The following is a 26,439-nucleotide window of genomic DNA, read 5'->3' as shown; positions in this document are numbered from 1 at the left end:
TGATCTGTATCAGTATTAGCAGCCCTCACTTTTTGCAATGTCTATTCAGTTTCGGATTCAAAATGCATGGTCGCCCCGATGAAACCACTCTCGGACCTCCCGTACTACTCAGAGACAGAGACACATTCGACCAGCTCTCACGCACCCCATCCCGCTACTGAGTTCAAGAGTTGTGAATTTTTCCACCGTACCCATCACGCAGCTCACCTATTGCCCGCACCACTCTTGGTAATCGCCACAGCAGCCAACACGGCGACACCCAGGAACCCGATCGCCGCAGGCAACGCCAAATCCTTCTGCAGCACACCGAACAACAGCTCCTCCTCCTTACCGCTCGACTTCTTCACTTTGCTCACCTCTTTCTCTTCCACGTGTTCCTTCTCCTCTTCTTCGGCTACACTCTGCAGTTGCGCTTCTGCGTTTTCCCTCGCCTGCTGACGTTTCCGTGCGGCCAGACCGGAGGCGGTGGTAGACGTGCGCGCAGCTGCATCCTCCCACCCACGCCCGCCTTGCAAGAGCAGCACGACGCGGTCCCTGCCTTGCTTGCGTGCGACCTTGACGCTGTCCTGCACATCGCCGTCGGCGGTGATCAGCACAACGTCGTCTTCGTCATCCGTGTACGCCAGTTGGAAGTCGTTCGGATCAGGCACCTCAGCTGCACCGGGCGTAGACGGCTGCGCATCGCCGTTCGCTTCCCCGAGATCGTATGCGGGGGCACTGGAGGCGGAAACGGGATCGAAGAATGGATCGCCACCGAGTTTGATGCAGACAATCTCTCGGATGGTCTCGTAGCTGTCGTATCGCGCCTGGAATCGATGTGTCCTGCCAGACGGCGTAACGAACTTGAACAGATACGTACCGTCGTCCGCCTCCACAGCAGCTGATGAGGGAACACCAACAGCACTTGCTCCATCATCGCCGTTGACCTGGTGGCCGACAGCGCTCGCCGAATCGTTGGGATGCAGATCCGATGAGAGATCGGCAACGCCACCACCGACCTTGCTTGGCGTAGGCGGTTCAAACTGGCTTTCGGATTGACGCATGCTTCCGGAGACGATCGACTCGTCATCGCCGGCGATCGAGTTGGTCTGACCGAACGAGTTCCAGAATCGGTTCCACATGGGACCACCAGCGGCACCGTCGGCACCACCCTGTTCCTCGTTCATGCTGTTGATCTGTTCCAGCGTGGCGTAGGTGAGCTTGAGGACGTCGACGACACCGACGAGACGGCTGTCTACATCGACGACGGGCAAATTGAGGTATCTGCCGTCGTGCATCTTTCGAAGCGCCTCTTGAATAGTGAGCGAGGGAGGGGCAGTGTCGGGGTGCGGTGTCATGACACGAACGACGGAGCAGGTTTTGGGGTCCAGACCAGCGGCGATGACACGCAAGACGACATCCTTGGAAGTGAAGATACCCGCGATCTTGCCCGAGACAGCGCCACCGCCGCCAATCTGGCCAGTGCCGGGACCGGATCCGGTGGACTCCATGACACAGACGGCGGTGGTGTGGTGCTCCTTCATGAGTCGCGCTGCTTCGCGCACCGTGGTTCGGACGCCAACGCAGCAGGGCAAGGTGCGCGAATCGAGGATGGTGGTCAGGTCGGGGATGCTCATCTTCTGTCGAAGAGCTTCAATGTACTGAAGCATGGCCTGCTGAGGACCGGCGGAGCCACCCCATTCGCTCTGTACACCTTCGAGCGCGTTGTAGAGCTTCTGCGATGATCCGTGTGCACGCTCGAGCTTTTCCAGAGCTTCGTAAAACACCTTTGCGATGTCGAGCAGACCGACGACGTCGCCGTCCTCGTTGCAGACGGGGAGGTGACGGAAGCCACGCGTGACCATGGTGTTGAGAGCCTCGGTGGCGGAGGTGGTGTCGCGGGTGACCATGGGCGAGCGGGTCATGATGGCGGATACGGGCGTGTTTCGTGCGTCCAGACCAGCAGAGACGACGCGGAAAGCCAGATCCTTGGCGGTGAAGATACCGGCGAGATGCTCGTCCTCGTCCACCACGAGCACACAGTCAGTGCGCTTGGCAGCACACAGCTGACTGGCATCGGCGACGCTGATGGACTGCGGCACGGTGAGTGCAGGCAGAGGTCGGAGGGCAGACACGGTGCCCGCAGCGGCAGCAGGCGGACGAGCGGTGCGCTTTGTTCGGCGCGACGACATGGGCGTCGAAGGTTTGCCCGACTTGCGCTGGAGTTCGCCTTCGATCTTCTTGCGGATGGCTTCGTCCCGCTTGGACTGACGCTTGCGCGTGTCGGTGGCATCGCGGAAGCTGCTTGTGGAGCTCATGTTGGAGACCGAGGTGGAGCGTGGTAAGTTGGTGGAGTTCTGCAAGGGGCTGGGGGATTGATCCTCTTGACGAACGGGAAGAGGGATTCGCGACATTCACGGCGAGATGAATGTGTCGATAGCGATGGTGGAAGGGGGAGGACAGCGACAACGACGAAGGTGGAGCGGCACGATACGGAGCGGTGCCGACACTGTAATCACAAGCCAAAACAGAAGGCAAAGAGGCAAAGAGGCAAGGCAGGCAAACGGGCGTTGTGTTGCTCTGAGCGGCTGTGTGTGTGTCCGTGTTTTTCTTTTCTATGGGTGTGACTGCACGCTGCGCTCTGTGTGTGTGTTGGCCAGATAAAGTGTTATTTTGATTTCCGCTCTCACCAACCCTCTTGATTTCATGCTGAGACGATGGACGACCAACACTCACTGCTCAAGTGCTCTCATTGATTTTTCGGCGCGCTTTCCGAGGCACTCTTGCCTGCTCGCAGTCTGTTTGCCTCTGGTCTGATAGCTCGATACGCGGCAACTGTTCAGGTGTCAACCCTGTTGGGCGTCGTGTCTTGCGGCGTCGGCACAAGCCATCGCCTTCGGAAACCTGCCGCCGGTGCTTTTGCTCCTGGTCACAATCAAAGTCTGGCTAACTTACTGCAAGAAGCGTGTTCTCTGACACTGCGCGTTCTCCGTTGCGCCTGTGATCCCCAATTCAAGCGCAGAGTTGAGCGTGCTGCAAGCCGGGCTCTGAGTGCTCTCCTTGACATTGGATCACCGTCACGTGTCGGATTTTTTTTCAGTCCTGAATCAACTGATGGCGTAACACTCTTGATCTTGTTTGCCGCTCCAGCCATGTTGGAAGCTCAGCCTCGTCGTTCCTTCCTGTCACTGTCCATCTTCCACATCTCTCATTCAGCTATTGTCGCAACTCCCACCAGCGGTGTCCACATCGCACATCGGTCCAAGCCATGGGTGTCGTCGAAAAGATCAAGGAGCTCGAAGATGAGGTAGCAAGGACACAGAAGAACAAGGCAACAGAGTATGTCTCTCCATCGTCTCGTAGAAGAACGAGATCGGCCAACGTATCACTGACTCTCCCTTTCTCATCTCTCTGACACTGTTCCCGCTCTCCAACAGATACCATTTGGGCCAGCTGCGAGCCAAGATCGCCAAGCTTCGCCATGAGCTGCTCGAGCCGCAAAAGAAGTCGGGCAAGCCGGGCGAGGGCTTCGATGTCATGAAGTCCGGTGATGCACGAGTAGCGCTCATCGGTTTCCCTTCGGTCGGAAAGTCGAGCTTCCTCTCGAAAGTCACCGACACCAAATCCGAGGCTGCTGCTTACGAATTCACCACGCTCACATGTCAGCCCGGTGTGCTCGAATACGAAGGCGCCAAGATCCAGATCCTCGATTTGCCAGGTATCATTGAGGGCGCTTCCGAGGGAAAAGGTCGAGGTCGACAGGTCGTCGCTGTGGCCAAGACGGCGGATATGATCATCATCATGCTCGACGCCACAAAGCCAGATACGCACCGTGCGCTGCTCGAAAAGGAACTCGAGGCGGTCGGCATCCGTCTCAACAAGACCAAGCCTGACGTAGTTCTGCGCAAGAAGAACACGGGCGGCATCGTCATCACCAAGGCAATGGGCTTGACACTCACCAAGATCGACGAGAAGATGATCCGCTCCATCTTGCAGGGGTATAAGATGCACAACGTCGACGTCATGCTCAGGGAGGACATCAGCGTCGACGAATTCATCGACGTGGTGCTCGGCAATCGCAACTACGTGCCGTGTCTGTACGTCTACAACAAGATCGACTCGATCAGCATGGAGCAGATGGACAAGCTCGCACGCCAACCCAACTCGGTGGTCATCTCGGTCGAAAGAGACCTCAACATCGACTACCTCAAGGACGTCATGTGGGACAAGCTCGGTATCAACCGCGTCTACACAAAGAAGCGTGGAGAGCGACCCGACCTCTCGGATCCCCTGGTGGTGCGAAAAGGCGCCACGATCGAGCACGTCTGTCACCAAGTGCACAGGGCGCTTGCGGACAAGTTCAAGTATGCGCTCGTATATGGAAAGAGCAGCAAGTTCCCTACATCGCAAAAAGTTGGTCTCAACCACGTTGTGGCAGCCGATGATGTGGTCAGCATCTTTACCAAGTAGTCAGCTGCTCCTCACACTAGTCCGATGCATTCGTCCGTTGATTGCCGTCCTCATTGTATTCTATCCCTTCATGCATATATCCTCTCTATCGCATCCTCATCTGCACCCTCGCACAAGCTTTTATTTTGAGCAGAAGTCGTTGCTGCAAGCTGCAAGTTGCACCTTCACGTTTTACAGTAATGCTTCATGTGGAGCGGACAAGAATTTTTTGAAAGAAAGAAAGGAGCAGAAAATGCAGGCACAATAAAGACGTAACCTAAGACAAGCTTTGAGCCTGTGCCTAAAGAAAACTGAGCAAAGATCATTTTAGTGAAAGAAACCCGAGCTCCGAGTTTCGTTTGCCGTTTTGCTCGACTTCACCTTCATCTCCATCCGCATCCACCACCACCTTCGTCACCACAGCCACACCAGTTGCTTGTTGGCGTCAAGACCAAGGTAGCTACTTGGTCTGCATCCTGCAACAAGTTCAAGCGCTTTGACACCGTGCACACCTCGGTCTTGGCCGCTCGTATCACAGGCAGCACTAATTCGTCCATCTTGGTGACACCTTGCACGCCTCCGATAGATCTCGTTGATTGTCAGGGCACGGACATTCAAAATCGTAGCTAGCAACCTAGCGGTGGTTTCCTCTACCTCCGACGACGCTCTGCGCAGTACGTCTACCATTAAGTTCAAGTCGACTTGATCAGGATGCCCTCGAGAGGTGGAGGACGAGGTGGGCACACCATCGCCGGAGCTGCGCTTCGAAATGCTGGTCTGGTCGGCGATGGAGACGTAGGCATGCGCGATGCTGCTGGTCCAAGTAGGAGCAGAGCAGGAGGCCCCGGCGGTAGGAAAGGTCAACGAAATGGCGGAGCAGATCCATCCAATCCAGTAAGTCATCCAACAACATTCGTCCCACGAACCCATCGATATACGCTCGAACGATGCTCATCGACGTCGAGTCACGCAACTACTCGATGTCGCGGAACGTCTCAGCACCATTCGGTAGAACAGCAAACTGATGATACGTCTCACATGCACACTCGACACACCGCACTCGACCGCTCTTTCTCTCTACCTATCGCAGAACGGGTCTGGCGGTTCGCTCCAGGGACGTCTCGCGCGGCAGCAGCGCGCGAATCCGCTCGGCAATCGTCCCCCAGCCAGGGGTAAGAAGGCTATCAACGTCAACGATGGGCTTAGGGCGGCCAACACTGCCGACACCGCCTCTGTTCTTAAAAGCATCTCCTCACAAAAGTCTCGAGCACAAGGAGGTGGTCGTATACCTGGCGGCGGCAACATCATCTTTGCCGGCAACGACATGCCAAAGACACAAAACGTAGTCTCCCTCATCAAGCGCTTCCTCGAGTCTCGATGGAATCCACAAGCAAAGTTTTTGAATCTCGAAGTACGTTCACCTCACCAACCGCAAACCTCCAAACTCCTTATGACCCCGAGCGACCGGACTCACCTCCGCCTCTCTTTCCTTTTGTACCTTTGACAGAATATGCGAGCAGATCCCATTCTTCAGGCAGAGGGCATCAAGCCTCCAGGTGTCGCAGGCGCACCTAAGGAGCTCGGCAATGTCATCTGGAAGCTCTGCTCAGAGACCTACCCGGACGTCATCACCATCTCGCTAGCAAACAACGGCTTCCGAAGCTTGGGTCCCGTCAGCTCGTTGCCCGTCTACTTTCCAAACTTGCAAAATCTGTCGCTGGAGGGCAACGAGCTCAAATGGACAAAGGACCTCGACACTCTTGCAGCTAGAAAGAGCAAGCTCACCAATCTGAAGGAGCTGTTACTGACAGGTAACCCGGTGCATGCAAGTGCAATTGCTGCGGGTAATGAGGAAGGCTATCGACGTGAAGTCCTCTCCAAGTTCCGCCAACTCACCATGCTCGACCAAAAACCTGTCACACCCACCGAGTCGGGCTTCGCCAACCTGCCCTCGTCAGTCAAATCAAAAAAGGTCGATGCGGATGCTGCCCAGGTTCCTCTACGCAACTTTCCCATTGGAAACAAGCCGGGCTTCGTGGATGCCGAAGCCGGTGCCATCATGCCCAACTTTCTTTCCAAATTCTTCACGCTCTACGACTCTGACAGGAACCAGCTCAGCGAAGCATATGCGCCATTGGCCCAATTCTCATACTGCCTCAACGTCGTACCGCCACCCCGGGCTCGTGCAGCCGGCTTCCTGCATACCATGCCTCATCAAAAGGAGCTCAATTTCGACCGGTATCAAGACAATGGCAACCGCAATCTGATGCGCGTTCATACTCCTAAAGGCCGCAACCTGTCTCTCCACCACGGTGTCGGCTCGATTCTTGCCACCTTCAGGAAGCTGCCCAAGACGTCCCATCCCCTCAACGACGCATCCAAGTTTGTCGTCGACGCCTGGGTTCTCCCGAACAATGTGATCGGCGCCAGAATCAAGGGCGAGGAACGTCCGGAGGCCTTGCTCTACATCAACGTCCACGGCGAGTACGCCGAAGCACCCAGCCAAGGTATTCGCTCCTTCGACCGTACCTTTGCGGTAGCACCCGTACCACCTGATAGCTCAGCCGCGGCAGCTGGCTGGCCTTGCGTCATTCTGTCCGACCAGCTTGTAGTTCGTCACTACTCGAGCCCTTCCGCTTGGGCACCTGATAGTCTGCCGACGGGCGAGGTGACCGCCGAGCAGACGCAAGCGCTGCAATCAGCACAGCAAGGGGCTCAAGCCCCGCTTGCGTCTCAGCCAACTGCACCAGCCCCTGGACCAGCCGCCGCAGTCGCCGGCGGTGGTGGTCTGCCAGCCCATCTGCAGAACCAGGCTTCCGCAGCAGGCCTGAACGAACAGCAACACGCCATGTCGCTGCAATTGGCTGCTCAAACCGGCCTCATCTATCCCTTTGCCGTACAGTGCCTGCAAGAGAATGGATGGGACTATACCCTCGCATTCACTAACTTTCAGAATCTGAAGGCGAGCAATGCGATTCCACCACAGGCGTTTGCTCCTGCGTGATGTTATCGAGCTTCCTCTTACGGCTTCCGGGTCGGATTTTTGTACCTTACAAACAAGCAATGTTCTGTGATAACGGCGAACAGAGACCGTTCTTGCATCATTCTTCTTCAAAATAAATGGCCAAGCATACTTTGGACGCCACGGTGTTGGCTTCACCCCTTTTTCAACGGGACAATTTGCGGTCTGTGTGTGGACATGAAAGTGTTTGAGTAGATCGGATGGTGGACCCGATTCGGTCGTCGACTTAGTGTGCGGTTGGGGAAGGTTGGAGCAGGGGATTGAGTTTTGGGACAACGCGAGATGAAGGTGACATGCATGTGATTAGATGGTGATGAGGTGGGTGGTTGAGTTGGGGGATTTCAGAGGTTGAGGCTGGTTTCTATAGGGTCAGAAGTGTTCAGCTGGATACTTGAAGAGGTGTGTTTGTCCGAAGAACGACCATCTATCCATCATCATTCTTAGCGGCTCAGGATGGCTCGTATCGCTCTATGCACGATGATCGTGCTACTGCTGACGATGAACTGGTTCAGCACGATAGCATCCACCGCTACCTCTCGGAGAAGCCGTCGGCCATCACATCTCCGCGCTCAATCCTCGCCACCTGGTTTACGAACATCCTCCACCCTTTCCCGTCGCGGTGTCCCCGGGATGCCCGGTGACATCGAATGGATGGGCTTTTACGGCTCCCTCCTCGCCGTCCCCACTATGCTGTCCGTCCTCGGGATCGTCACCAACTACAACCTGGAGAAATCGTACTTCAACTCGCAGCTCAATGCAGAGTACTACCGACAGACCAGGGAGATGTTGCGTGCGCATACGGCCAAGCTGATCAAGGAGCAGGAGGAAAAGTTTGCGAAGCAAGGGACGACATGGAAAGGAATGGTGTATGATCAGGATGGCAAGGTGAGGAGTGGGGTGAAGCAGCCAAGTTGGGGAGGGAAGGTGCTCGGGGTGGAGGATGAGGTGCCGCCGAAGAAGGGTGGGGATGGTGGAGGAGGAGGAGCCCCAGCGATTGGACAAGCGCGAGGGGAACAAGGAGGAAGTGCGACAGGTGCAAGCAGTCAAGGTGCGTCAGGAGAAGGAGCTGGAGCTGGCCAGACGGGTGACGCAAGGTCGGGTGCGAATGGAGAATCGAGTCCAACAGGAGCAGAAGCAGGAGGAACCAGTACAGTTGACGGACAGCTCGGCGGAACAGCGGTAGGAACGGGAGCAGGATTAGCTCCTGGTTCTGCGGCAGGAGCAAGCCAGGATATGCAGGGTTCTGCAACGAAAGATCCAGAAGAGGGGGTCGGAGGGCAGAGATCTGGGGACTCTAGGGGTGAAGACGCCGCTGGAGCACGAGAGGGTTCTGGAGAAGATGAATCGGACAACTCTCGAAGCGGTCTTGACAACGATGGCCAAGGTTCAGATCCGGACAGTGGTGACGGTGGCGATGCTGCCAGCGCCTGAGGCTGTCACTTGCTCAAAAGCTCATTTTTGCTTTATTCGCTCCCCACAGGCTTGATCAGCAAAGCATTCTTGGTTTTGACTATGTTTCGTATGGCGCAAAACTTGTTGCAAGAGTATCGAGAAGAGTCACGGGTCTGAACTAATGGCGAGAAGCATGCACTCAAAATTTGAAAGATCAGAAAGCATTGCAGTGTTGGGACTGAGCCGTCGAAAATCTGTTCAAGAGCTTATTCTGGCACCAGGTTTCAGGAAAGACAACTCCTGTCACTGAGTCTTGTCTTCCACGACTGGGTTAACGCCTCCAACGATCTTTCCAAAAGGCCTCTTGGCCGTCTGAACATGAGTGTACCCCTCCGGCTCGGCCAGCTGCATCACTTTATCCCAGTCGATAGGCTTGTCATTAACGCTGAACAGCACCTCATCACTACTCGTGATAGTTAAATTGAGGTTGATCTTCTGCGTGTCGTAGTGGACGCCAACGATGCCGCTGAGAGAATGGCGAGTCCAGGTGAAACCACCTCCAACACCGATGTTGGGATCACCACCGTCGAAACCGGCGTGGATTTGGCCGTCTCCCCAGTTGAGACCGCATCCCAGGCCAATCTTGAGAGAAGACATATCGGGGAAGTGCCCTTCGACCCCAGAGCCGAGCGCACCCTTGGTCTGAGTGGAAAATTTGTTCCGGGTCTGCTTCCATTTGACGTCGTAAGGCTTGGCCGGGGTTGTAGCGATGGATTCGGTCTTGTCGTACATGTAGGGCTTGTCGGAATCGCCAAGGGCCAGGCATGAGGTTGCAACGGCTACCAGAGAAAGGAGAAGGATGAAGGACTGCATGTTTGCGATCGTGCTTCGGGAAAGTTGTGAAGTGAGCGAAAAAGACGGGTAACGAATGCAGACATGGCTCCATCTGATTGCATTATGTACCTTCATCGCGTTGTATCAACGTTAATCTCTGCCGGGACATCGCTCGCAAAACGGTGGATCAGAGCTTCATGTAGGTCAAATGAGATGCTCGGTGCCCAATGGTGGGTCTTCAATTTGAACGGCGAAGTCGCCACCCTGAAATGTAATAACGAATCCCACTTCATTTCGCTGTGTGCCACCGACTCGAGGCGACGCTCGACAATCAGTCCTTCTGCAGTACCACTGGATGTAGCTTTGTCAACTGATACAGGACTTCGGGTTATTGTCCCACACCGCTTCCGTGATCTGCTATCCCGTACTCGTTTAGGGAGAACGGGCCCACAATGCCTCAACACTGATCAAGTGGGCCAACGAGAGAGTTGTATGAAAGGCATGTCAAGTCGAAGTGAGGCTACCGGAAAAAGACAAATTGTTAGAGCGGCCTGGTAGACCCCACCGCGCATTTTTTTCTCCTTTTCCTGGCGGACGCGCTTTTTGGCGTGCCAATGAAATGCACACCAGAGACCAACATGTGCACATGAGTTAGTTATGACTAACTTAGGTCAAAGTGACACAAAGGTGGAGGAACTTGCCGAGAAGATACTTGTGCATACCACCAACCTGGTTAGAGCAAGGTCCCAACTCCCTTTCTTAGGTACATACCTTCCTTCTTCCTTTGGACTCCAAGGCATGACTCCGTTCTGAACCAGCAGGGCATCGGGCCGCAAAACACGAGCATTGCGGATCCGTGCGCAGGCCACCAGGGGAACGCACGACGCGGTCGCGGTCGTTCTTTGCACGACCGTGCAGCTGCGACTCAGCCTCGTCGGGTCGCTTCCGACACATCAGCTGCTATCAGCATCCATCGCTCCTCTGACTCATTCGGAACTATCCCGAGAGGCACTCTGATAAGATGGCTCCAAGCGCTACCACATCGAAGAAAACCGCCTCGCAGCAGCAGGAGCTCAGGATTGAAGGCAGTAGCCGCAAGCACGACCACGACTCTGCCACCGCCGCCGGGCAAGATGGCCGTGACGTACCGCCATACCTCGAAGCGCTCTCGAAATCGCAATACGCTGCTGCGACTCACCCACCAACATCATGCCTCCAGATCCTAGCAGGACCCGGCTCGGGCAAGACGCGCGTGCTCACGTCCCGCGTCGCCTGGCTCATCCTCGACCCAGCAAACAAGCTCAAGCCCGAAGATATTTTGGTGGTCACCTTTACAAACAAGGCGGCGAACGAGATGAAGATGCGTCTCGTGAAGCTGATCGGCAAGGAGCGCGTCGATAATCTCGTCATTGGCACTTTTCACTCGGTCTGTGCCAGGTACCTACGCAAGTATGGCAAGCTCATATCGCTACCGAACAACTTCACCATCATCGATTCAGACGATGCAAAGCGCATGTTCAAGGCTATCCTCAAGGATCTCAAAGCCGATCTTGATAAGGAGCATATTTCGATCAAACCAGAACAGGCCATGTCCGAGATATCGAAAGCCAAGGCAAAGGAGATTGATCCGATCAGATACAGGGACCTAGCAGAGCAAGATAGAGCCAAGGGCGAGTCCCGCAAGGCGCCCATCGGCAGACAATTCACTGGCTCGGCTCCCTTCAAAATGATCATGGCCACCATCTATACCATGTATCAGCAGCAACTCGTCGACGCCAACGCGTTGGATTTTGATGACCTGCTTGTGTACGGCGTCCAACTCTTTCGGCGCCAGAATCAGGTGGTGCGCAACATTCAGCACGTCCTCGTCGACGAGTTTCAGGATACCAACATCACCCAGTATGAGCTCATGCGTCTGGTCGCTACCGCCTCGCAAGCCGTCAGCATTGTCGGCGATCCAGATCAGAGCATCTACGGTTGGCGTAGCGCAGAGATCGGCAACCTCGACAAGATGACGAAAGAGTTCAACGGTACCAAGCAAGCGCGGCTCGAAGAAAACTACCGAAGTACCGGCGCCATCCTCGAGCTTGCCCTCAAAGTGGTTCAACAGGACACGTCCCGCGTCGACAAGGATTTGTACACTTCCCATCCTCGCGGACTGCCCGTCGTTCTCAAGTCGCACGGCTCGGCACAGCTGGAAGCATCGTACATCGCATCCGAAGTCAAACGTCTCGTCGCTCATTCTGGCGGCATGCTCGACTTCAATGACTTTGTCATCCTTCTACGCTTCAACTACCTCTCGCGTGCCATTGAAGCCGAGTTGCAAGCCAGAGGCATCGACTCGAGAATGATGGGCGGACACAAGTTCTTTGACCGTATGGAAGTCAAGGATCTCCTCGCCTACTTGGCTCTCGCCGACAATCCTGGTTTCACCCCGGCATTCATCCGTGTCGTCAATGTGCCGAAACGTGGCATCGGTGAGAAAGGCATCACCGATCTGCTCAATATGGCCAAAGCAGAGGGTTGCAAGCCAATGAAGCTCGTCGAAAAAGTCGTGTCGGGCGGCAAGAATCCAGGTATCAAGCCGGCCATGAAAAAGGGTTTGAAGGATTTAGTCGAAGCCGTCGGCGCGGTGCGAGAGGCAGCAAGAACGGGCACACCAGTTGCGCAACTCCTGGAGACGCTCATCGAAAAGATCAACTACGAGAACTACCTCAAGGCTCAACCGGACTACGAAGCGCGCTGGGGCAACGTGCAGGAGCTCATCTCCTTCTCCACCATTGTCGCTCAGAATGTAGCCTATGCTGATGCAAACGCTCCATCGGTCCCTCTCGAGCAGATCCTTTCGCATACGCTTTCCAATCAAGAGGGTACTGACACAGGACGGAGCTTGCGAGATGACAGCGATGACGAGGACGATTCATTCGAGGAGGTCGACATCAAGCCATCCCGCAGCGAAGAGTTGCCAACGTCACCGGATACTCACCCCTACTTCAAGAAGCATGGCACCGGGAAGCGAAAATTGAAGCTACCGGCCAAGGGTGAGATCATTGATTTGTGCGACTCGAGCGAAGAAAGTCAGGAATCTGCGCAGGTTCGCGAGACACAAGCTTCCCCAGCCAAGAAGCGACGCACCGCCAAAAAGGAGCCCCCCGCGGCTGAGGAAGAAGAGGCTTCCGCCGACGACGATGACAAGCCAAAATCCGCACTCTTGTCGCAGCTCGACGAGATTGAGGAAAAGGTGGACACGCGCTCGCAAGATGATGCAGACGAAGCGGACGACGAGGAGCAAGAAGAAAAGACGCCGCTGCGCGTGTTCCTGGAAGCTTCGATCCTCGCCACCGACATGGACGCAGAGACGGATCAAAAGGACGAAAAGAAGAAACCGAAAGTGACCATATCGACCTGCCACGCAGCCAAAGGTCTCGAATGGCCCGTCGTCTTTATCCCTGCCATCGAGCAAGGCTGCTTCCCCTCCTTTCGGTGCGAGAGGCCCGACGAGGTTGCCGAAGAGCGTCGTCTGCTGTATGTCGCCATGACACGTGCCGAGAGCGTGCTGTACCTCACGCACGCCTCTGCACGAATGCAGGGAGGGGATACGCAGGACAAGATCATCAGCAACTTTGTCGCTTCCGTCGCTTCCAAGACAGACGGTGGGACCTGTGACGCGAAGAAGGCGATCAAGTTTTGCACGACGCGTCCGGAGGTGGATTACCGGGCTGTGAAGACGATGGCCGAGGTGACGGGGAAGGACTTGCCGACGGAGGCAAAGGTCAAGGCGGCGGTGGCGGAGTGGGACAAGACGTCGGGTAAGGAGGTGAAGCAGGTGGATCAGATGAACAGTGGCCGCATGACTGGTTTTGGGACGTACGCGAGTTACGGCGGCGCAGGTGGATATACGACAGCCGGGGTGCACAGCGGCGCTACTGGAGGATGGAATTCGCAAATGGGCTTCGGTCTGTACAGCGACGACGGTCTTCGGTCTAGCTCTGCTGGACGTCAGTCGCAGTCGCAGAGTGGAGACGATGTTCGCAGAACGCTGGGATTCACGCCGCCCACGCTCGGCAGCTTCTCGTCTGCGGTTGACGACGAGGCTTCGCCGGGCCCGGCGTACTCGGGCTTCCAACGCGCGTCCTCCTTGGGAGGGGTCGGCCGCGGAGGTGGATTCGGAGCTTTTGTCAACCGCAACTCGAAGTTCCCCGCACACTCAGGCTCGTCAGGTGCGGGCGGGAGACACAAGCAGCCTCTGATCCCACCCTCGCGTCAACCAGCAGCGACACCGTCGGCCCCACCGTCGTTCACAGACGCGGTCCGGTTGAGGGCTAGACCCGAAGATTCGGTCGCGCTAGCACGCGCCGATGGTACAGCCCCGCGTCCACGTGCAGACCTCACCAGCTTCCAACAGGCGCATTCGAACAGTATCAGCAATATCCTGGGTATGTTACCGCCGTCAAGCGAGGGAGGGGCAGGTAGTGGTGGGTCTCGTGCTTCGCCGATCGTGGTGGGTGAAGCGCCGGGTAGCGATGGGTCGAATGGAAGTGGGAGTGGGACAGCGAGTAGGGGCAAGAGGAGGTTGGGGATGATGCGTCGCATGTGATTCTGGTTCTTTTCGTTCTGTGTTAATGGTGACCGTTGTCATGGTATTTGAAGCATTGCAAATGTGATGGAGAAAGGTGATGCTTGGGGGTGTGTGACGGGTGATGAGGTTGACGGGCGGCTAGGTTGGAGTTTGCCGCGGAGAAAAGGTGGCCGCGTTGGAGCGGGTGGACCCTGGACAGCATGAGCGGCTGAGCAGCGAGAGAGCAGGTCGGAAGGGAAATTCGCCGAACAGCACGCCGAAACGGATTCGTGTTGGTCTGAGTCCATGTTGATCTTTCTCCACCATCACTCGCATCGCATCTACCTGTCATCGACACGATCCTTACTCAGCTACATCTAGGACTGGACGACAACGATCACGGTATCTGCAATGACGATCTCCATCGCGACCCCCGAAGCGGTGCTTCCAGCGACCGGCAAAGCCACCGTTCCCGCCCCGAATCCAACCGCCCAGCCACTTTATTCTCGGACACCGCTCCTCCATTCTCCGCACCTCTCCGCCCTCACCGGTCACAACGTTTTCCTCAAGCTTGACTGCGATCAACCGTCCTCTTCCTTCAAAATCCGCGGAATCGGTGCTATCTGTCAAACCGCCATCTCGCAACACGGAACCTCGCACACGCACCTCGTGTCTTCGTCCGGAGGGAATGCCGGTCTCGCCGTAGCCTACGCTGCATCGCGTGCCGGTGTGGGCTGCACGATCTTCGTCCCGCTTTCGACGGAAGAGGATGTGATCGAGAAGCTGCGGGCGGACGGTGCAGTGGTGGTGGTGGGTGGTGATTCGTGGGATCAAGCTGATGCGGCGGCGAGGAGCGAGGTGGAGACGAGGGAGGGGAATGCGGTCTACGTTCATCCTTTTGAAGGTGACCAGTTGGTGGAGGGTCACAGTGGGGTGATCGACGAGGTGGCGGAGCAGATGGAAGGGAGTGGGGAGATGGATGTGCTGATAAGCTCGGTCGGCGGAGGTGGACTGTTGCGTGGTATCATGAAGGGTGTGCAGAGACAAGGAAAGGAGGGGCAAGTGACGTTGGTGGCGGTCCAAAACTTTGGCGTCGACTCTTTCAATCGCTCTCTGGACAAGTACATTTCGTCGAAACAAGGTGATCTTCCGGACAAAGTCGTGGAACTATCAGCCATTGAAAGCAAATGCACCTCGATGGGGACCAAGAAATGCTCCCTCACTACTCTCCACGACGCGATCCGCTATCGTCAACGAGATGGGGAGATGACAACGTTGACAGTGACGGATCCACTTTCAGCTTCGGCTTGCTGGCAGTTCTCAAAGCTGGCAGAAGACGGGAGGAGGAGGATGGTTGAGTTGAGCTGTGCATCGGCGTTGACGCCGGTGTTCCACCCGTGGATCTTGAAGAGGGTGATCGAGGGAAGCGATAGGTTGAGAAGGAAGGTGGAAGAGGAGGGGAAGATGCTGAATGTGGTGGTAGAGGTGTGCGGTGGAAGCAAGGTCAACGAGGCATTGTTGACGGAGTACGAGCGGGAAGCTGGATCGATGGAGAGAGGAGACAGGGTAAGGGTCAACGGCGTAGATCATCCCGCTTCCTCCAACTGACACTCTTCCTCACACCTCACAACACAAGCAAGTCACAGATCATCTTGCTTCCACTCCCCCAAAGACAACTGCAATTCCCAATGAAGAAGTGCTTATAATCTTGACTATCGACCCAGCTCCTGCAGAATCTCGGCCTGTCTCTGCTTGGACACCTTCGCGAACCCCTGCAGTTGCATGTTGAACTGCGCTGCCCCAGCTGTCAACGCACGCAGCTTGGACGAGTACCTCACCAAATTCGCCAGCGGCACCACCGCATGGATCTCTGCTTTCCCCTCCGCACCGCCGGCCGCTGAAGAGGCGCCTTTGCCAGCTGCACCGGAGCTCGCAGCTGACGATTGCAGCTCGAATCGATTCTGCGTCGGGTTCGGGATGTACACCTCGTCTTGCGTGTCGGCCGACTCTGAGGACGAAGAGCCTTGCGATTGGTGGACGACGTCCTGCACCAATCCGTTCTGTTCGGCGGTGATGTCGTTGATCACCTTGCCTAGGTGTGCGGCGGGTACGGTGATGCGTGTTGTCATCATCGGTTCCATGAGCGTTGTCAGCGGTGCTGGTGTGGAGGTGGGGAGACCGGTGTCCGGGTTGATCTTTGCTTCCGTACGCAGGACTTTTCGGACGAGGTGGGAGAGAAGGTAGGAGATGGCGGCGGATGATGAGAGTTCGCCAAACATTTCAATGTTGGAGATCCGGATCTCGAGACCCATCAGAGGGTTCGAGGTGAGCGGTCCGCGGGACAGCGCTGCTACCATGCCTGTCTTGAACATTGTCTCCACCGTGGCGAGGTCTATGCCTGGCGGGAGGCCGGAGGTCGAGGCGTCTTGCGCCTGGGTATTTGAAGTGGTCTTGCTGCGGGTTTGCCGAGAAGGAGCGTCTGCAAGATAGGCCTTGATGTCGCCCTCGTCCTCCGCTTTAGCTTTCACATCGATGCCTGCATCCTTCTCTACCCCCTCAGTGAAGGAGATATTCACCACATTACCCCCAAACATCGTGACATCAGCGCCGCCTGCGGAACGACCTTCCTCTTCTTCCAGCGCCCTCACCTTGATCTTTGCACCTATCTTGATCTTCTTGCCCGCCAACTCCCTTTCCACCACATCCTCGACTTGCACCCATCCCAGCCCCTCATCCAGCGTCTCTCGATACGACACCCTCACGGCACCCATCCGAGCATTGACGCCAAATTCATTGGCCAGTCTGTCCTTTGCGATCTCGAGGTGCAACTCTCCCATCCCGCTCAGCACGGTCTGACCTGTGGTACCTTCTCCCGACTCGTCCAGCCTCAAAGAAGGATCAGTACGGATAAGCAAGTTGAGCGCATCCGAGACCGAATCGACGTCCGACTTGGATGCTGGTTCCAGCGACATGCTGAAGACCGGGGGTGGAATGTGGACTCGTTTCAGACGGAGCGATTTTACGCTATTCGAGTCGAGCGCGGCCTTGTCGTCACGAGGTGTGGATTTCGAAGGGGTGTTCGAGGTGGTGGAGATGTCGACGAGCGTGTCTCCGGTACGCGTGTCTCGCAGACCGAGGATGACGCCGATTTGACCAGCTCGCAGCGTGGACGTCTCGACGTATTGATCGGCAAAGGGGAAGAGCACACGGGAGAGACGTTCGCGCGCTCCAGTGGTGGTGTTGAAGAGTACGGTGGAGCGTTGCAGTGTGCCGGAGTAGACACGGACGAAGGTGGTGGGACCTCGACGCTTGTCGTGCACCACTTTGAAGGCAAGAGCGGTGGTACGTTTGTTGGTCAGAGAGACTGAGACCTCCTCGCCACTCGTTGCAGTTGAGTCGGAGACCGAGTCGGTGCTCTGCGCTTTGCTCGAAGTGCTTTTCGAAAGTGTCGACGAGGAAGGAGAAGAGGCGACGGTACCGACGACATCTGGCTTATCCACGGGGCTAGGCAGGAAATCTGCAATGGCATCCAACAATGGCTGAACACCAACATTCTTGGCCGCCGATCCGCACAGCACGGGCAAAATGGTACCTGCCAACGTCTGCCTCCTAATCGCCTTCTTCAACGAGTCTGCCGGCATCTTTCCGTGCGGTTCTTCGTTCGAGCCCGTCGGCAAGCTGAACAGCTCTTCCAGCAACTGATCGTCCAGCGAAGCCAAGCATTCTACCAGAGCGTGTCTCGCCTGTTTCGCTTCTTCGAACATCTCGTCTCCTTCCTTGAGCGGTTTGCGCGTGACTGTCTCCCCTGCTTTGCCTGCAAAAGTGAGTGTCTGCATCTCGATCAAATCCACCAAGCCTGCTATCCCAGGCTCGTCTTTGCCACTGACCGGAATCGGCAACTGCAACAAGAGCGGTCTCGAATGCATCCCCGACCGAATGACGCTTCGCAGAGACTGAGATACAGAAGCACCCATACGATCCAACTTGTTGATGAAAAGGATCGACGCCTTCACATCATACCTCGCTGCCTGGAACCACACATTCTCCGTCTGAGATTCGACCCCTTCCACACCATCTAGCACGACAACTGCTCCGTCGACCACGCGAAGCGCTCGTTCGACTTCGATCCCGAAATCAATGTGACCTGGTGTATCGACGAGCGTTATCCCCACCCCCTGAGGCGACGCGGGAGGCCACCACACGGGACCAACAGCGGCAGATTGGATGGTGATACCTCGCTGTCTCTCCTGTTCGAGGAAGTCGGTGACGGTGCTGCCGGAATCGACGTCGCCTGGAAGAGCGTTGTTGGTGCTGGAGGTGTTGCCGCCGAGGGCGTGGGTGAGGTGGAGGAGACGTTCGGTGAGGGTGGTTTTGCCGGCATCGATGTGGGCTATGATCGAGATGTTGCGTAGGGATGAGATCGGGTGCTTTTCAGCATGTGGAGAGGCGGGATCGGCTAGCTTCCAGGTTGAAGAGGTGCTGAATGTACGTTGGCCCGAGAAGGTTACCGGAAAAAGATGGGACGAAGCACGTCGTGGAAGAGTGTACCGAGACAAAGGAGCTGCGTGAAACCCTGTTCTCGCTGTCGCACGAGTCGGATGAGCGATCGAGCATACGCTAGAGAGCCTCGTCGAGCATCGACGTACAAGACTCATGCTTATGAAGCTCGAGCTGAGCAGGTGCCTTTCGTGGGCGTTGTTGAGGCGTGTCGAGGGTGCAAGGATGATCAGAGCAACACTTTCTTCTCAACTTCAAAAATTCCACCCCGACTCCCGCGATTTTCTCACGCCTGGCTCCACATCATACGTAAGTTAAGCTCTTGGTTGACGCCTGTCAAACGTAGGTGCCTATTTCATTCGCAATCACGTTCGTCGAGATCTGGGAACATTCCTTGGCAAAGATTAAAATAACTGGATTGCATGCGGGAAGATGAGAGAATGGGGTGTGTCTACTGCTGATTTTCATCACCCTGTCGCCATTGTACTGGCGGAGGTGGCACACCAGCTCCTCGTGCTGGATTCTCTACCGAGACGTAGCGCTTTTTCTTTGGCGACTTTGGATTTTTTGCTGCGCTCGAAGGTGTGGTCTGAAAGACTTGCTCGACAAAGCTGGAGCCGACAGCTGTCGGTGCGCGTGTTGGAGGAGCTGGTGCTAAGTCGACGTGCTCAGCTGGCGCCTCTACAGACTCTTGCGCGGTGGTGGCAGATTCCTGCGGCGCCGCAACTATAGCCTGCTCGGTCGCAGGGGCTGTCGACTTGGCCTCCGTCTGTCCAGCTTCTCGTGCATCTTCGTCCTCAGCCTTCTGCTCGGAGTCTGCTAGACGCTCGTCCTCCACCGCCGCTTCCGCCCCTGATCCGAGACCGGAAGCAATTATCCCAGCACCGGCAGCCGGCTGCACTTCCTTCGCCGGATCCGCGCTCTCGTGCCCTCCTGCACCAGCCACCGTCCTCACTGCCTCCCTTGAAGCCACGCCGTCATCCTCAAGCGAGCGCGAACTTGTCTGCCTCGTTCCGCCCTCACCATTACTGCTGAGCCTCGCCTCCTCATCGTTCGAACGCTCGTGCTTTGCATACTCGTCCCTCAATTCCGCCGCTGACTTCTCCCCACCTCCACTCGTCTCATCTTCATCCTCCGTATCATCGTCCAACGACTTTTTGTGATACAACGTACCCGCGATCTTCGTATCCAGGGCAACCGCCACCCCTCTCCCCGTAACCCTCTCCGGTTCGTGGCCCAACGAAGCCAGCACACCATCCGCATCCGCCGTCGGAGCATCTAGGATCTTCAGCTCCAACGGGCTGAACCATCTCGGCACCAAAAAGTACCTCACAGGTATCAGCAACGTGATGATCACCGGGAAGCCGATACCCGCGATCGTCGCAGAGATGGCGATGGTCATCGCAGCGAACAGCCACTGAATGCCGACGAATAGGGCGATCTTGCTCCGACGTATCGTGTTCAACGGTTCGTCCGGTGGTGCCAGTCGACGATCTCGGAAGATGGCTAGTGTGCGAAGGGTGATGCTGTTGCGCTCGATGGATGCCCAACCTACGAGGATGAAGATCCCTGCAAACACCGCACGCGGCATCGTGCCGAGGACCACGAGCAAGGGTCTTGTCATCGTACCCAGGGTGAGAAGTCCGATGATGAGATGCGAGAGACGATTCTCGACCACTCGCACGTTGACGACGTGTTGCTGCTTGACGGTTTGCATCTTGCTCTTGCGACGAGAGAGCGTTTCTCGTGCGATGCGTTTGTCGACGTCCTTTTCGACCTGCTTGTACACGGAGAGCGTTTCGGTATGCACCGGTGCTTGAGGAACGAGCCCGTTGGGAGCGGGAAGACCGAGGAATCCAGATACGAGGGTGGTGATGCCGAGCAGGAAAAAGTCCCAGTGGAATCCAGCTGGCTTGCGGACGGGATAGTTTCGAGCTTGGGCCATGACGCTGCTAACGTTGTGGTCAAAGTAGAACAGCAGCATGATCAAGAACCCGAGTGGGGCACCAACGAAGACGTACTTGAGCTCGATGTTCCAAAAGTCGATGAACCACGGCCTATCCAGTGTCGGGAAGAAGGCTCTGGTGATCGGGACCCTTTCCACAGGAACCCGTTGCAGCGAGTTTTTGGGAAAGTGACTGAACCCCGTCCAAAAGATGCACCCCGCAGCAAAGGCGTACCCTGCAACAAAGTTCCGAATCTTGAACGGCAGGTAGGTCGTATTGCCCACTTTGGCAACGAGATACACCGACACGGTGAACATGATAGCGATCGTCACCGAGAGCCATCCGGTAGCGTTGTCGAGAGGCAGCGGTTCGAACTCTTCAATGAGCAGCTCGATTCCCTTCTGAATGTAAATGACGCCCACGTAGAATCCGAACGTCTCCGAAGTCATGTCCGTGATGAAGCGTGTAAAGTCGCACACATTGAAGATGGCGACGACGAAGTGGAACGCCGCGGCCCAGATCAACGACCAAGCCTGGATTCTGAGGTAGTTGATTCGATCGAACCCGTAGTAGCCGACAAAGATGTCGTACTGCGTGTAGTTGACCAGGTTGATCAGACCTGTGACGCCGACAAAGGTCAATGGCTGGACGGAGAAGACTGCGAAGACGATCGCGGCGAGCGCCGAAGCCAAGATGACCTCGTTCACGCCGTACGACCCGCCGGTACGGTAATTCATATCGAGGATGTATGCGATGGCGGGCATGAGGTTGATAAAGTACATGCGGATGACGCTGTTTGCCACGGTCCACCAGTTCTTTGGTTCGAAACCCTCGATCCAGTCGCTCGCGAGGTACGATTTGCGTCGTCGAAGGTCGTACCACATGCCGCGGAAGGGCATCAGCTCGTACGCCCAGGATCGCTGCGACCATGGTTTGTCGCCGTCGAAGAGCGGGTATGTGTCCGGAGCTCGGCTCTTCTTGCGCCTGCCGGTGGTGTTTGCGTTGGCTGCGTTGGCGGATGGTGCGTTTTTGACGGCATCGTTCTCCTTTTCGGTGCTCTTTGATTTTCTATTTGTGAGTGCATGGTTGGATGGGTTTTGTGACGAAGAGCGGACGGTGACCGAGGTACCCGCGTCGTGAGAGTTTCGAGCGGTGGTGATGCTGCTGCTGCTGCCAGCTCGCTGCTGCAGTACAGAGTTCAGTGGCGGGACCGAGCCCGGGTCGATCGAGTTCATGGTCGAAATACGTATATCTCGCTCTAAGGGGATCGATCTACAGATGATGTGTCGAAATGGCGGCAAGAGGCATCATCTGTAGTCGCCAGAGCCGAGCAGTGCTCGTGGATGCTGGGAAAGCGCAACGACGCCGAAAGTGATGACGATGGTGTTGGTGGAAGACGGCAAGGAAGGAGCTGCCGACGTGGGTCTCTGAGGAATGCTCGTGTTTGTACAGACGTGCACCCTCTTTTTGAGCTTTCAAGTTGAGCAGGTTACCCTCGTGGGCCCTCGTCAAGCACTCTATGCCAAAAATCTGCGTCGTCGGTCAAGAATATGACCGTGGCTCTCAAGACATCCCGATACCGAAACCGTCAGCATGACTTGGGGTCCTCACAACGAGGGTGAAGCGGAAGTTGGTTGTCCGTGGGGAATTGACCGGCCCGTGTAAGGTAGGCATCGGGATCGTGTTTCGATATTTGTTTACTGCATGTGTGGCCGACACGAGCAAATGCGGTTGCCTCGTTTTCTGCAACTGCAGAGCCTGTGTCGCGCCCCCCTTCAATCGATAAAATTCAAGGGGGAGGATCGGCGTCTCGCATATCTCTCCACGCAAATGCATTGTACCGTCATCCGGGCACTGCCGTCACTCGCAAGCTCTTCCGACAAGACTCACTTCCGAACCGGTCAACTTGCCGAGAGCGAATCCGACACCGATGATCTCTGCAATCAATGCGATGTAAAATCCGAAACCGAAGCCGATAGCGACAAAAGCAACATTGTCAGAAAGCGGCTGCGCGCCGCCTCACGATGACGGCATCGCCTCTGGAACGAAAAGGGAGTCGGCTGACTGCAGTGCACCAGCTGATGGTACAGCTAAACGAATTCGAAATTCCGAAACGAAGCGAATCCAAAAGCCGCAGATGCGAACAGAGAGACGAAGCGTGCTCTGTTCGTGGTCGCCCCGATGTATTTGCACCCACGCACTCCTTGTCCGGGGCATAATGCTCACCGGCGACGCGAGACAAGCAAGTGCCTTCCGTCACCGTTACCGATCCCGACCGAGGGGCTGAAACCTGACAACCGGCGTTGTGAGTCAGGCAAACATGACATTGCATTCAGAATGTGGGCGAAGTAAGAGAACCGAAAAGGAATGCAGACGATGGAAAACAGAGCAAAGCATACGTTAGCAATTCAAGGAAAGATTCTGGGAAAAGTAATATTGAAGGGGAATGTGCGGCAAGTTGCCGGAATGGAGGGCGTGTCGAATAGGCAGCTCTACTTGCGGCCCTTCCTGTAATCCTGGTCGCCCTTTCTGTCCCACGTGGGAGCCTCCTTCTCTTCGGGCTGCGTCTCGTCCCACAAACCGCTCTTTGCGATCTTCGCACGCAGCTTCTCCCGGCGTCGCTCGTCATCGTTCACTGCCTGGCTGGCGGCGCCGTCGGCACTCTGCGTCTCCGCCTGCGACTGAGCTTTCGCCTTTCTCTTGCGGCCGATGGAAGAGGCAGGCAGTGGCGCGCTGGCGATGTCCATCGATTCATCATCCATCTTGCGCGAAGAAGATGATGCAGCAACAGCATCCGACGCAGTGTCTTTCGCTTCCAGGTTGTCATCCTGCTGACGTGCGTAGCCGCTGCGTTTCCAGAAGATGGGCTTCTGACCCTTGAGCGCTTTTCGCATGGGCTTCGCAAAGACACCCAGGTTCTCGGCCCGCTCCTTGTCCGTGTCGTTCTCCTTATCGTAGTAATACCAGCATTCGAGCGGGTTGCCAGAGGCGTCCTTGCCAGCGCGCTGAATGACACCAAACATGGGAGAGGACTGGAGCACCACCTCGAGATGCTCTCTCCACGCCTTGCGCGCTATGGAGGCCCATCGCTCGTTCGATTCGCTCGCGGTGGGCCAGCCATCGACCACGCATCCGTGCTGCAGAGTGGCTGCTCCGGGGAGCTTTCGCTTCGAGGGACTGAACGCGACCGAGTGCTCGCCAGCTTCGCCTTTCATCAGGCCAGGCGTGGTAGACAGTACCGAGCGCACTGCCTCCGAGGCACTGATCGTAGCGGTGCGGTGGAAGACGACGGCTCCAGCGAGGAGGCCGGGTAGGTCGTAGGTTGAAGCGAGCTGTCGGACGCAGTTGCGGGCGATGGATTGCAACTCTTGCACCGACGAGCCGAGCATGGGAGAAGATGGAGCCGGACTGTTGCTTGCAGATCTGCGGGCGGCGCTGCGTACGTTGGCGACACTGGCAGCAGCAGGAGGCGGGGGCATTTGGATCTGTGACTCGGTCAGAGCATCTGCCACCGCTGGCTTGGACGAATCTGCGTTGTTGGCCTCGGAAGTGCCAGTGCGTTGCGCAGCCGATACCGGCGTTGGCTGAGTAGCGAGGGCAGAGTCGCCGATTTGCTGGTCTACCACGCCAGAATCGAGATCGGAGAGCGAGCTGCTGTCATCCTCATCATCAGCAGCAAGATCTGTAGTTGGCTTGCGAGTCACCAAGATCGACTGTCTGGCGGAATCGCGCTCGGCAGGGACATAGTCGTCGTCATCGCTCTCGTCGTCGTCGTCGTCGTCATCCTCGATCGCATCTAGGACTTTCGCACCTGCTTCCTGATCACTGTCGCCCGCTCGCACCTGTTGGTGATTCAGTGGGCCAGCTACTAGGCCTCCGCCGCGGCGGTTCACCGGCGTGGGAGAGCTGGTGATATCGTCCTCGGCCTCTTCATCATCCTCTACCTGGACCGAACCTTTCGACTGAGCCGCACGCTTGCTCGGCGACATCAGCGCAAGCATAGGAGGCGGCGAGCTAGCAGGAGGAGAGCTGGTGGCCATATTCGACTCAACCCGAGATCTGTCCACTGAAGAAGGTGTCGCTTTCTTCACGGGCGACGTGATCCTTTGCGACCACTCTTGCACGCGTGCCTGCATAGATTTGACCGGTGACGGCTGGGGCTCGCCGCTCGATGGCACATGCTTGAAGAGGCACTTGACGCCGAAGAAGTCGATCAGGCTCTTGCCCGACGTCAGACGCAACACTTGCCCTTCACGGCGGCGCTTGCCGTCGACGATGAGGCCATTTTGACCAACGATGCGGACGATGAACGTTCCGTGAGGCGTGATCAACTCCGAATGGGTCTGACTTGAGAGCTTGGCAGCTACCGGAGAACCCTTGGCAGTAAAGCTCGATAGCTTGGCAGTATTCTTCGGGACGGGACGCGTGACGAAGGGAATCCACTCAACGATGGCGTGAATGCGCGATACATGTCGTGCCTCGTTTGGCAGATTGACGCGTAGAATCTTCTTAGATCCCAGTCCCTGCATCGAGGCAGGGATATCGGCCGCATTGGAAGCACTAGAGGCATGAGGCTGGCCCGAGGGCTTGGATCGACCGATGATCAGGCTGACGTTCTTGCTGCCAAAGAGCAAATTGGGCACTGCATCACCGTCCGACTCGAGCTCCGGATTCTTGACAAGTCCTAGAGTCTGTGCGTCAGTGACGGTCACAGCACGATCGACATTGGCCGGGCTTTGCTCAAGAACGATGCTGCGTGCGGGCGTGATCGAGGCTGGGAAGGGACGCTGCTGCTTGACAGGCGAGAAGCCGAGTGCTTGCTCACGCGTTGGGGCGACTGGCGACGAGAAGAAGACCGACGAGGCTGGAGGTGACGAAGGAGGAGGCGTGGCGCCAGCCTTTTCTCTCGCGTCTTGGAACGCCTTGGCTCTAGACCCCACTACGTTAAGGTCGAGCGGCGCGAAGGGTCGGGCCTTGGATGCAAGCGTTTTGTCTGCCTTGAGCGTCTTGATGGGCGAAGATCCAGGCATCGGAGGATCCGACGACGGTGCTGGCGTGGGAAGATCGTGCATCATCATGTCGGCTGTTGTCGTTTTGGCTGAGAGATGGTGATGCTTTGATGCAATGCGCGACCCAGGCCGGAACTTTGGCAAATGTATCTATGCCTAAACACAGCGCCAATCTAGATGAGTCGGATACTGGGCTTCGAAGCAGGCGCGTCGAGATGCCTTCAAGTCCCTGTGGCAGGAACAGGTGTCGGTCAAGGTTTGTCGAGGTCTTCTGGAGGTAAATGTGGGTCGAGTCGGTGGCAGAGAACAAAGGCGAGCGTCAAGCCGGCTAGGACTTCGTCTAGGCCTGTCTGCCAACTGCATCTAGCGCTCGTGCCGTACGCAGTCGCGGTTCGAGGACGCCGACACGCCTTCTCGTGTTCCTGGCTCCCTACAGCCTTGTCACGAAGAACCTCTCACCGAGAACGCGCACTTTTTGACGTGAGGTGAGCGCCGGCTGAAACCTAGGGTAAAAAAAGTCACACTGCGACACGCAATTCGACGTTCACGCGACCCGCGTCCCTGGCGTACAGTCCTTCAACCGCATTTTCCTCCACACGTGTACGCGACGTTGACTTTTTTACGCTCATCTCAGGATTGTATGGGAGAAACGCTCTAACACGTTGGAACATCCTTCCGCGCATCCTCCAAGATCGTGACCACTACCACATGTCAGAGCTACATTCAAGAGCGGAATCACCGAAAGATCAAAGG

General features: G+C 56.5%; 9 protein-coding genes across 9 annotated transcripts; 4 read left to right on the top strand and 5 right to left on the bottom strand.

Annotated features, from left to right (window-relative positions):
- Positions 1-203: 203 nt before the first annotated feature.
- On the bottom strand, positions 204-2,393 carry PHSY_003861 (hypothetical protein; the record flags this gene model as incomplete). The annotated part of the gene is made up of 1 exon (XM_012334478.1): positions 204-2,393. One exon carries the CDS (start codon positions 2,391-2,393, stop codon positions 204-206), a length of 2,190 nt encoding a protein of 729 aa, XP_012189868.1.
- An 854-nt stretch (positions 2,394-3,247) lies between these two features.
- Positions 3,248-4,449, top strand: PHSY_003860 (hypothetical protein; the record flags this gene model as incomplete). Its single annotated transcript, XM_012334477.1, has 2 exons — positions 3,248-3,318; positions 3,417-4,449. 2 exons carry the CDS (start codon positions 3,248-3,250, stop codon positions 4,447-4,449), a joined length of 1,104 nt encoding a protein of 367 aa, XP_012189867.1.
- A 690-nt stretch (positions 4,450-5,139) lies between these two features.
- PHSY_003859 (hypothetical protein) lies at positions 5,140-7,432 on the top strand (the record flags this gene model as incomplete). The annotated part of the gene is made up of 3 exons (XM_012334476.1): positions 5,140-5,322; positions 5,519-5,839; positions 5,936-7,432. 3 exons carry the CDS (start codon positions 5,140-5,142, stop codon positions 7,430-7,432), a joined length of 2,001 nt encoding a protein of 666 aa, XP_012189866.1.
- Positions 7,433-8,080: 648 nt separating this feature from the next.
- On the top strand, positions 8,081-8,881 carry PHSY_003858 (hypothetical protein; the record flags this gene model as incomplete). Its single annotated transcript, XM_012334475.1, has 1 exon — positions 8,081-8,881. The coding sequence occupies one exon, from the start codon at positions 8,081-8,083 to the stop codon at positions 8,879-8,881; it is 801 nt and encodes a 266-aa protein (XP_012189865.1).
- Positions 8,882-9,145: 264 nt separating this feature from the next.
- PHSY_003857 (hypothetical protein) lies at positions 9,146-10,630 on the bottom strand (the record flags this gene model as incomplete). The annotated part of the gene is made up of 3 exons (XM_012334474.1): positions 9,146-9,681; positions 9,806-9,833; positions 10,448-10,630. 3 exons carry the CDS (start codon positions 10,628-10,630, stop codon positions 9,146-9,148), a joined length of 747 nt encoding a protein of 248 aa, XP_012189864.1.
- A 67-nt stretch (positions 10,631-10,697) lies between these two features.
- PHSY_003856 (potential DNA repair helicase) lies at positions 10,698-15,842 on the top strand (the record flags this gene model as incomplete). The annotated part of the gene is made up of 2 exons (XM_012334473.1): positions 10,698-14,015; positions 14,805-15,842. 2 exons carry the CDS (start codon positions 10,698-10,700, stop codon positions 15,840-15,842), a joined length of 4,356 nt encoding a protein of 1,451 aa, XP_012189863.1.
- Positions 15,843-15,946: 104 nt separating this feature from the next.
- Positions 15,947-18,848, bottom strand: PHSY_003855 (hypothetical protein; the record flags this gene model as incomplete). Its single annotated transcript, XM_012334472.1, has 2 exons — positions 15,947-18,624; positions 18,743-18,848. The coding sequence occupies 2 exons, from the start codon at positions 18,846-18,848 to the stop codon at positions 15,947-15,949; spliced, it is 2,784 nt and encodes a 927-aa protein (XP_012189862.1).
- A 334-nt stretch (positions 18,849-19,182) lies between these two features.
- On the bottom strand, positions 19,183-21,912 carry PHSY_003854 (anion exchange; the record flags this gene model as incomplete). The annotated part of the gene is made up of 1 exon (XM_012334471.1): positions 19,183-21,912. The coding sequence occupies one exon, from the start codon at positions 21,910-21,912 to the stop codon at positions 19,183-19,185; it is 2,730 nt and encodes a 909-aa protein (XP_012189861.1).
- A 1,257-nt stretch (positions 21,913-23,169) lies between these two features.
- On the bottom strand, positions 23,170-25,749 carry PHSY_003853 (hypothetical protein; the record flags this gene model as incomplete). The annotated part of the gene is made up of 1 exon (XM_012334470.1): positions 23,170-25,749. One exon carries the CDS (start codon positions 25,747-25,749, stop codon positions 23,170-23,172), a length of 2,580 nt encoding a protein of 859 aa, XP_012189860.1.
- Between the last annotated feature and the right edge of the window lie 690 nt (positions 25,750-26,439).

This window comes from Pseudozyma hubeiensis (genome assembly GCF_000403515.1).
Source record: "Pseudozyma hubeiensis SY62 DNA, scaffold: PHS38, whole genome shotgun sequence".
In the NCBI taxonomy this organism is placed as follows: domain Eukaryota; kingdom Fungi; phylum Basidiomycota; class Ustilaginomycetes; order Ustilaginales; family Ustilaginaceae; genus Pseudozyma; species Pseudozyma hubeiensis.
This window is presented reverse-complemented; position numbering and strand designations above follow the sequence as displayed.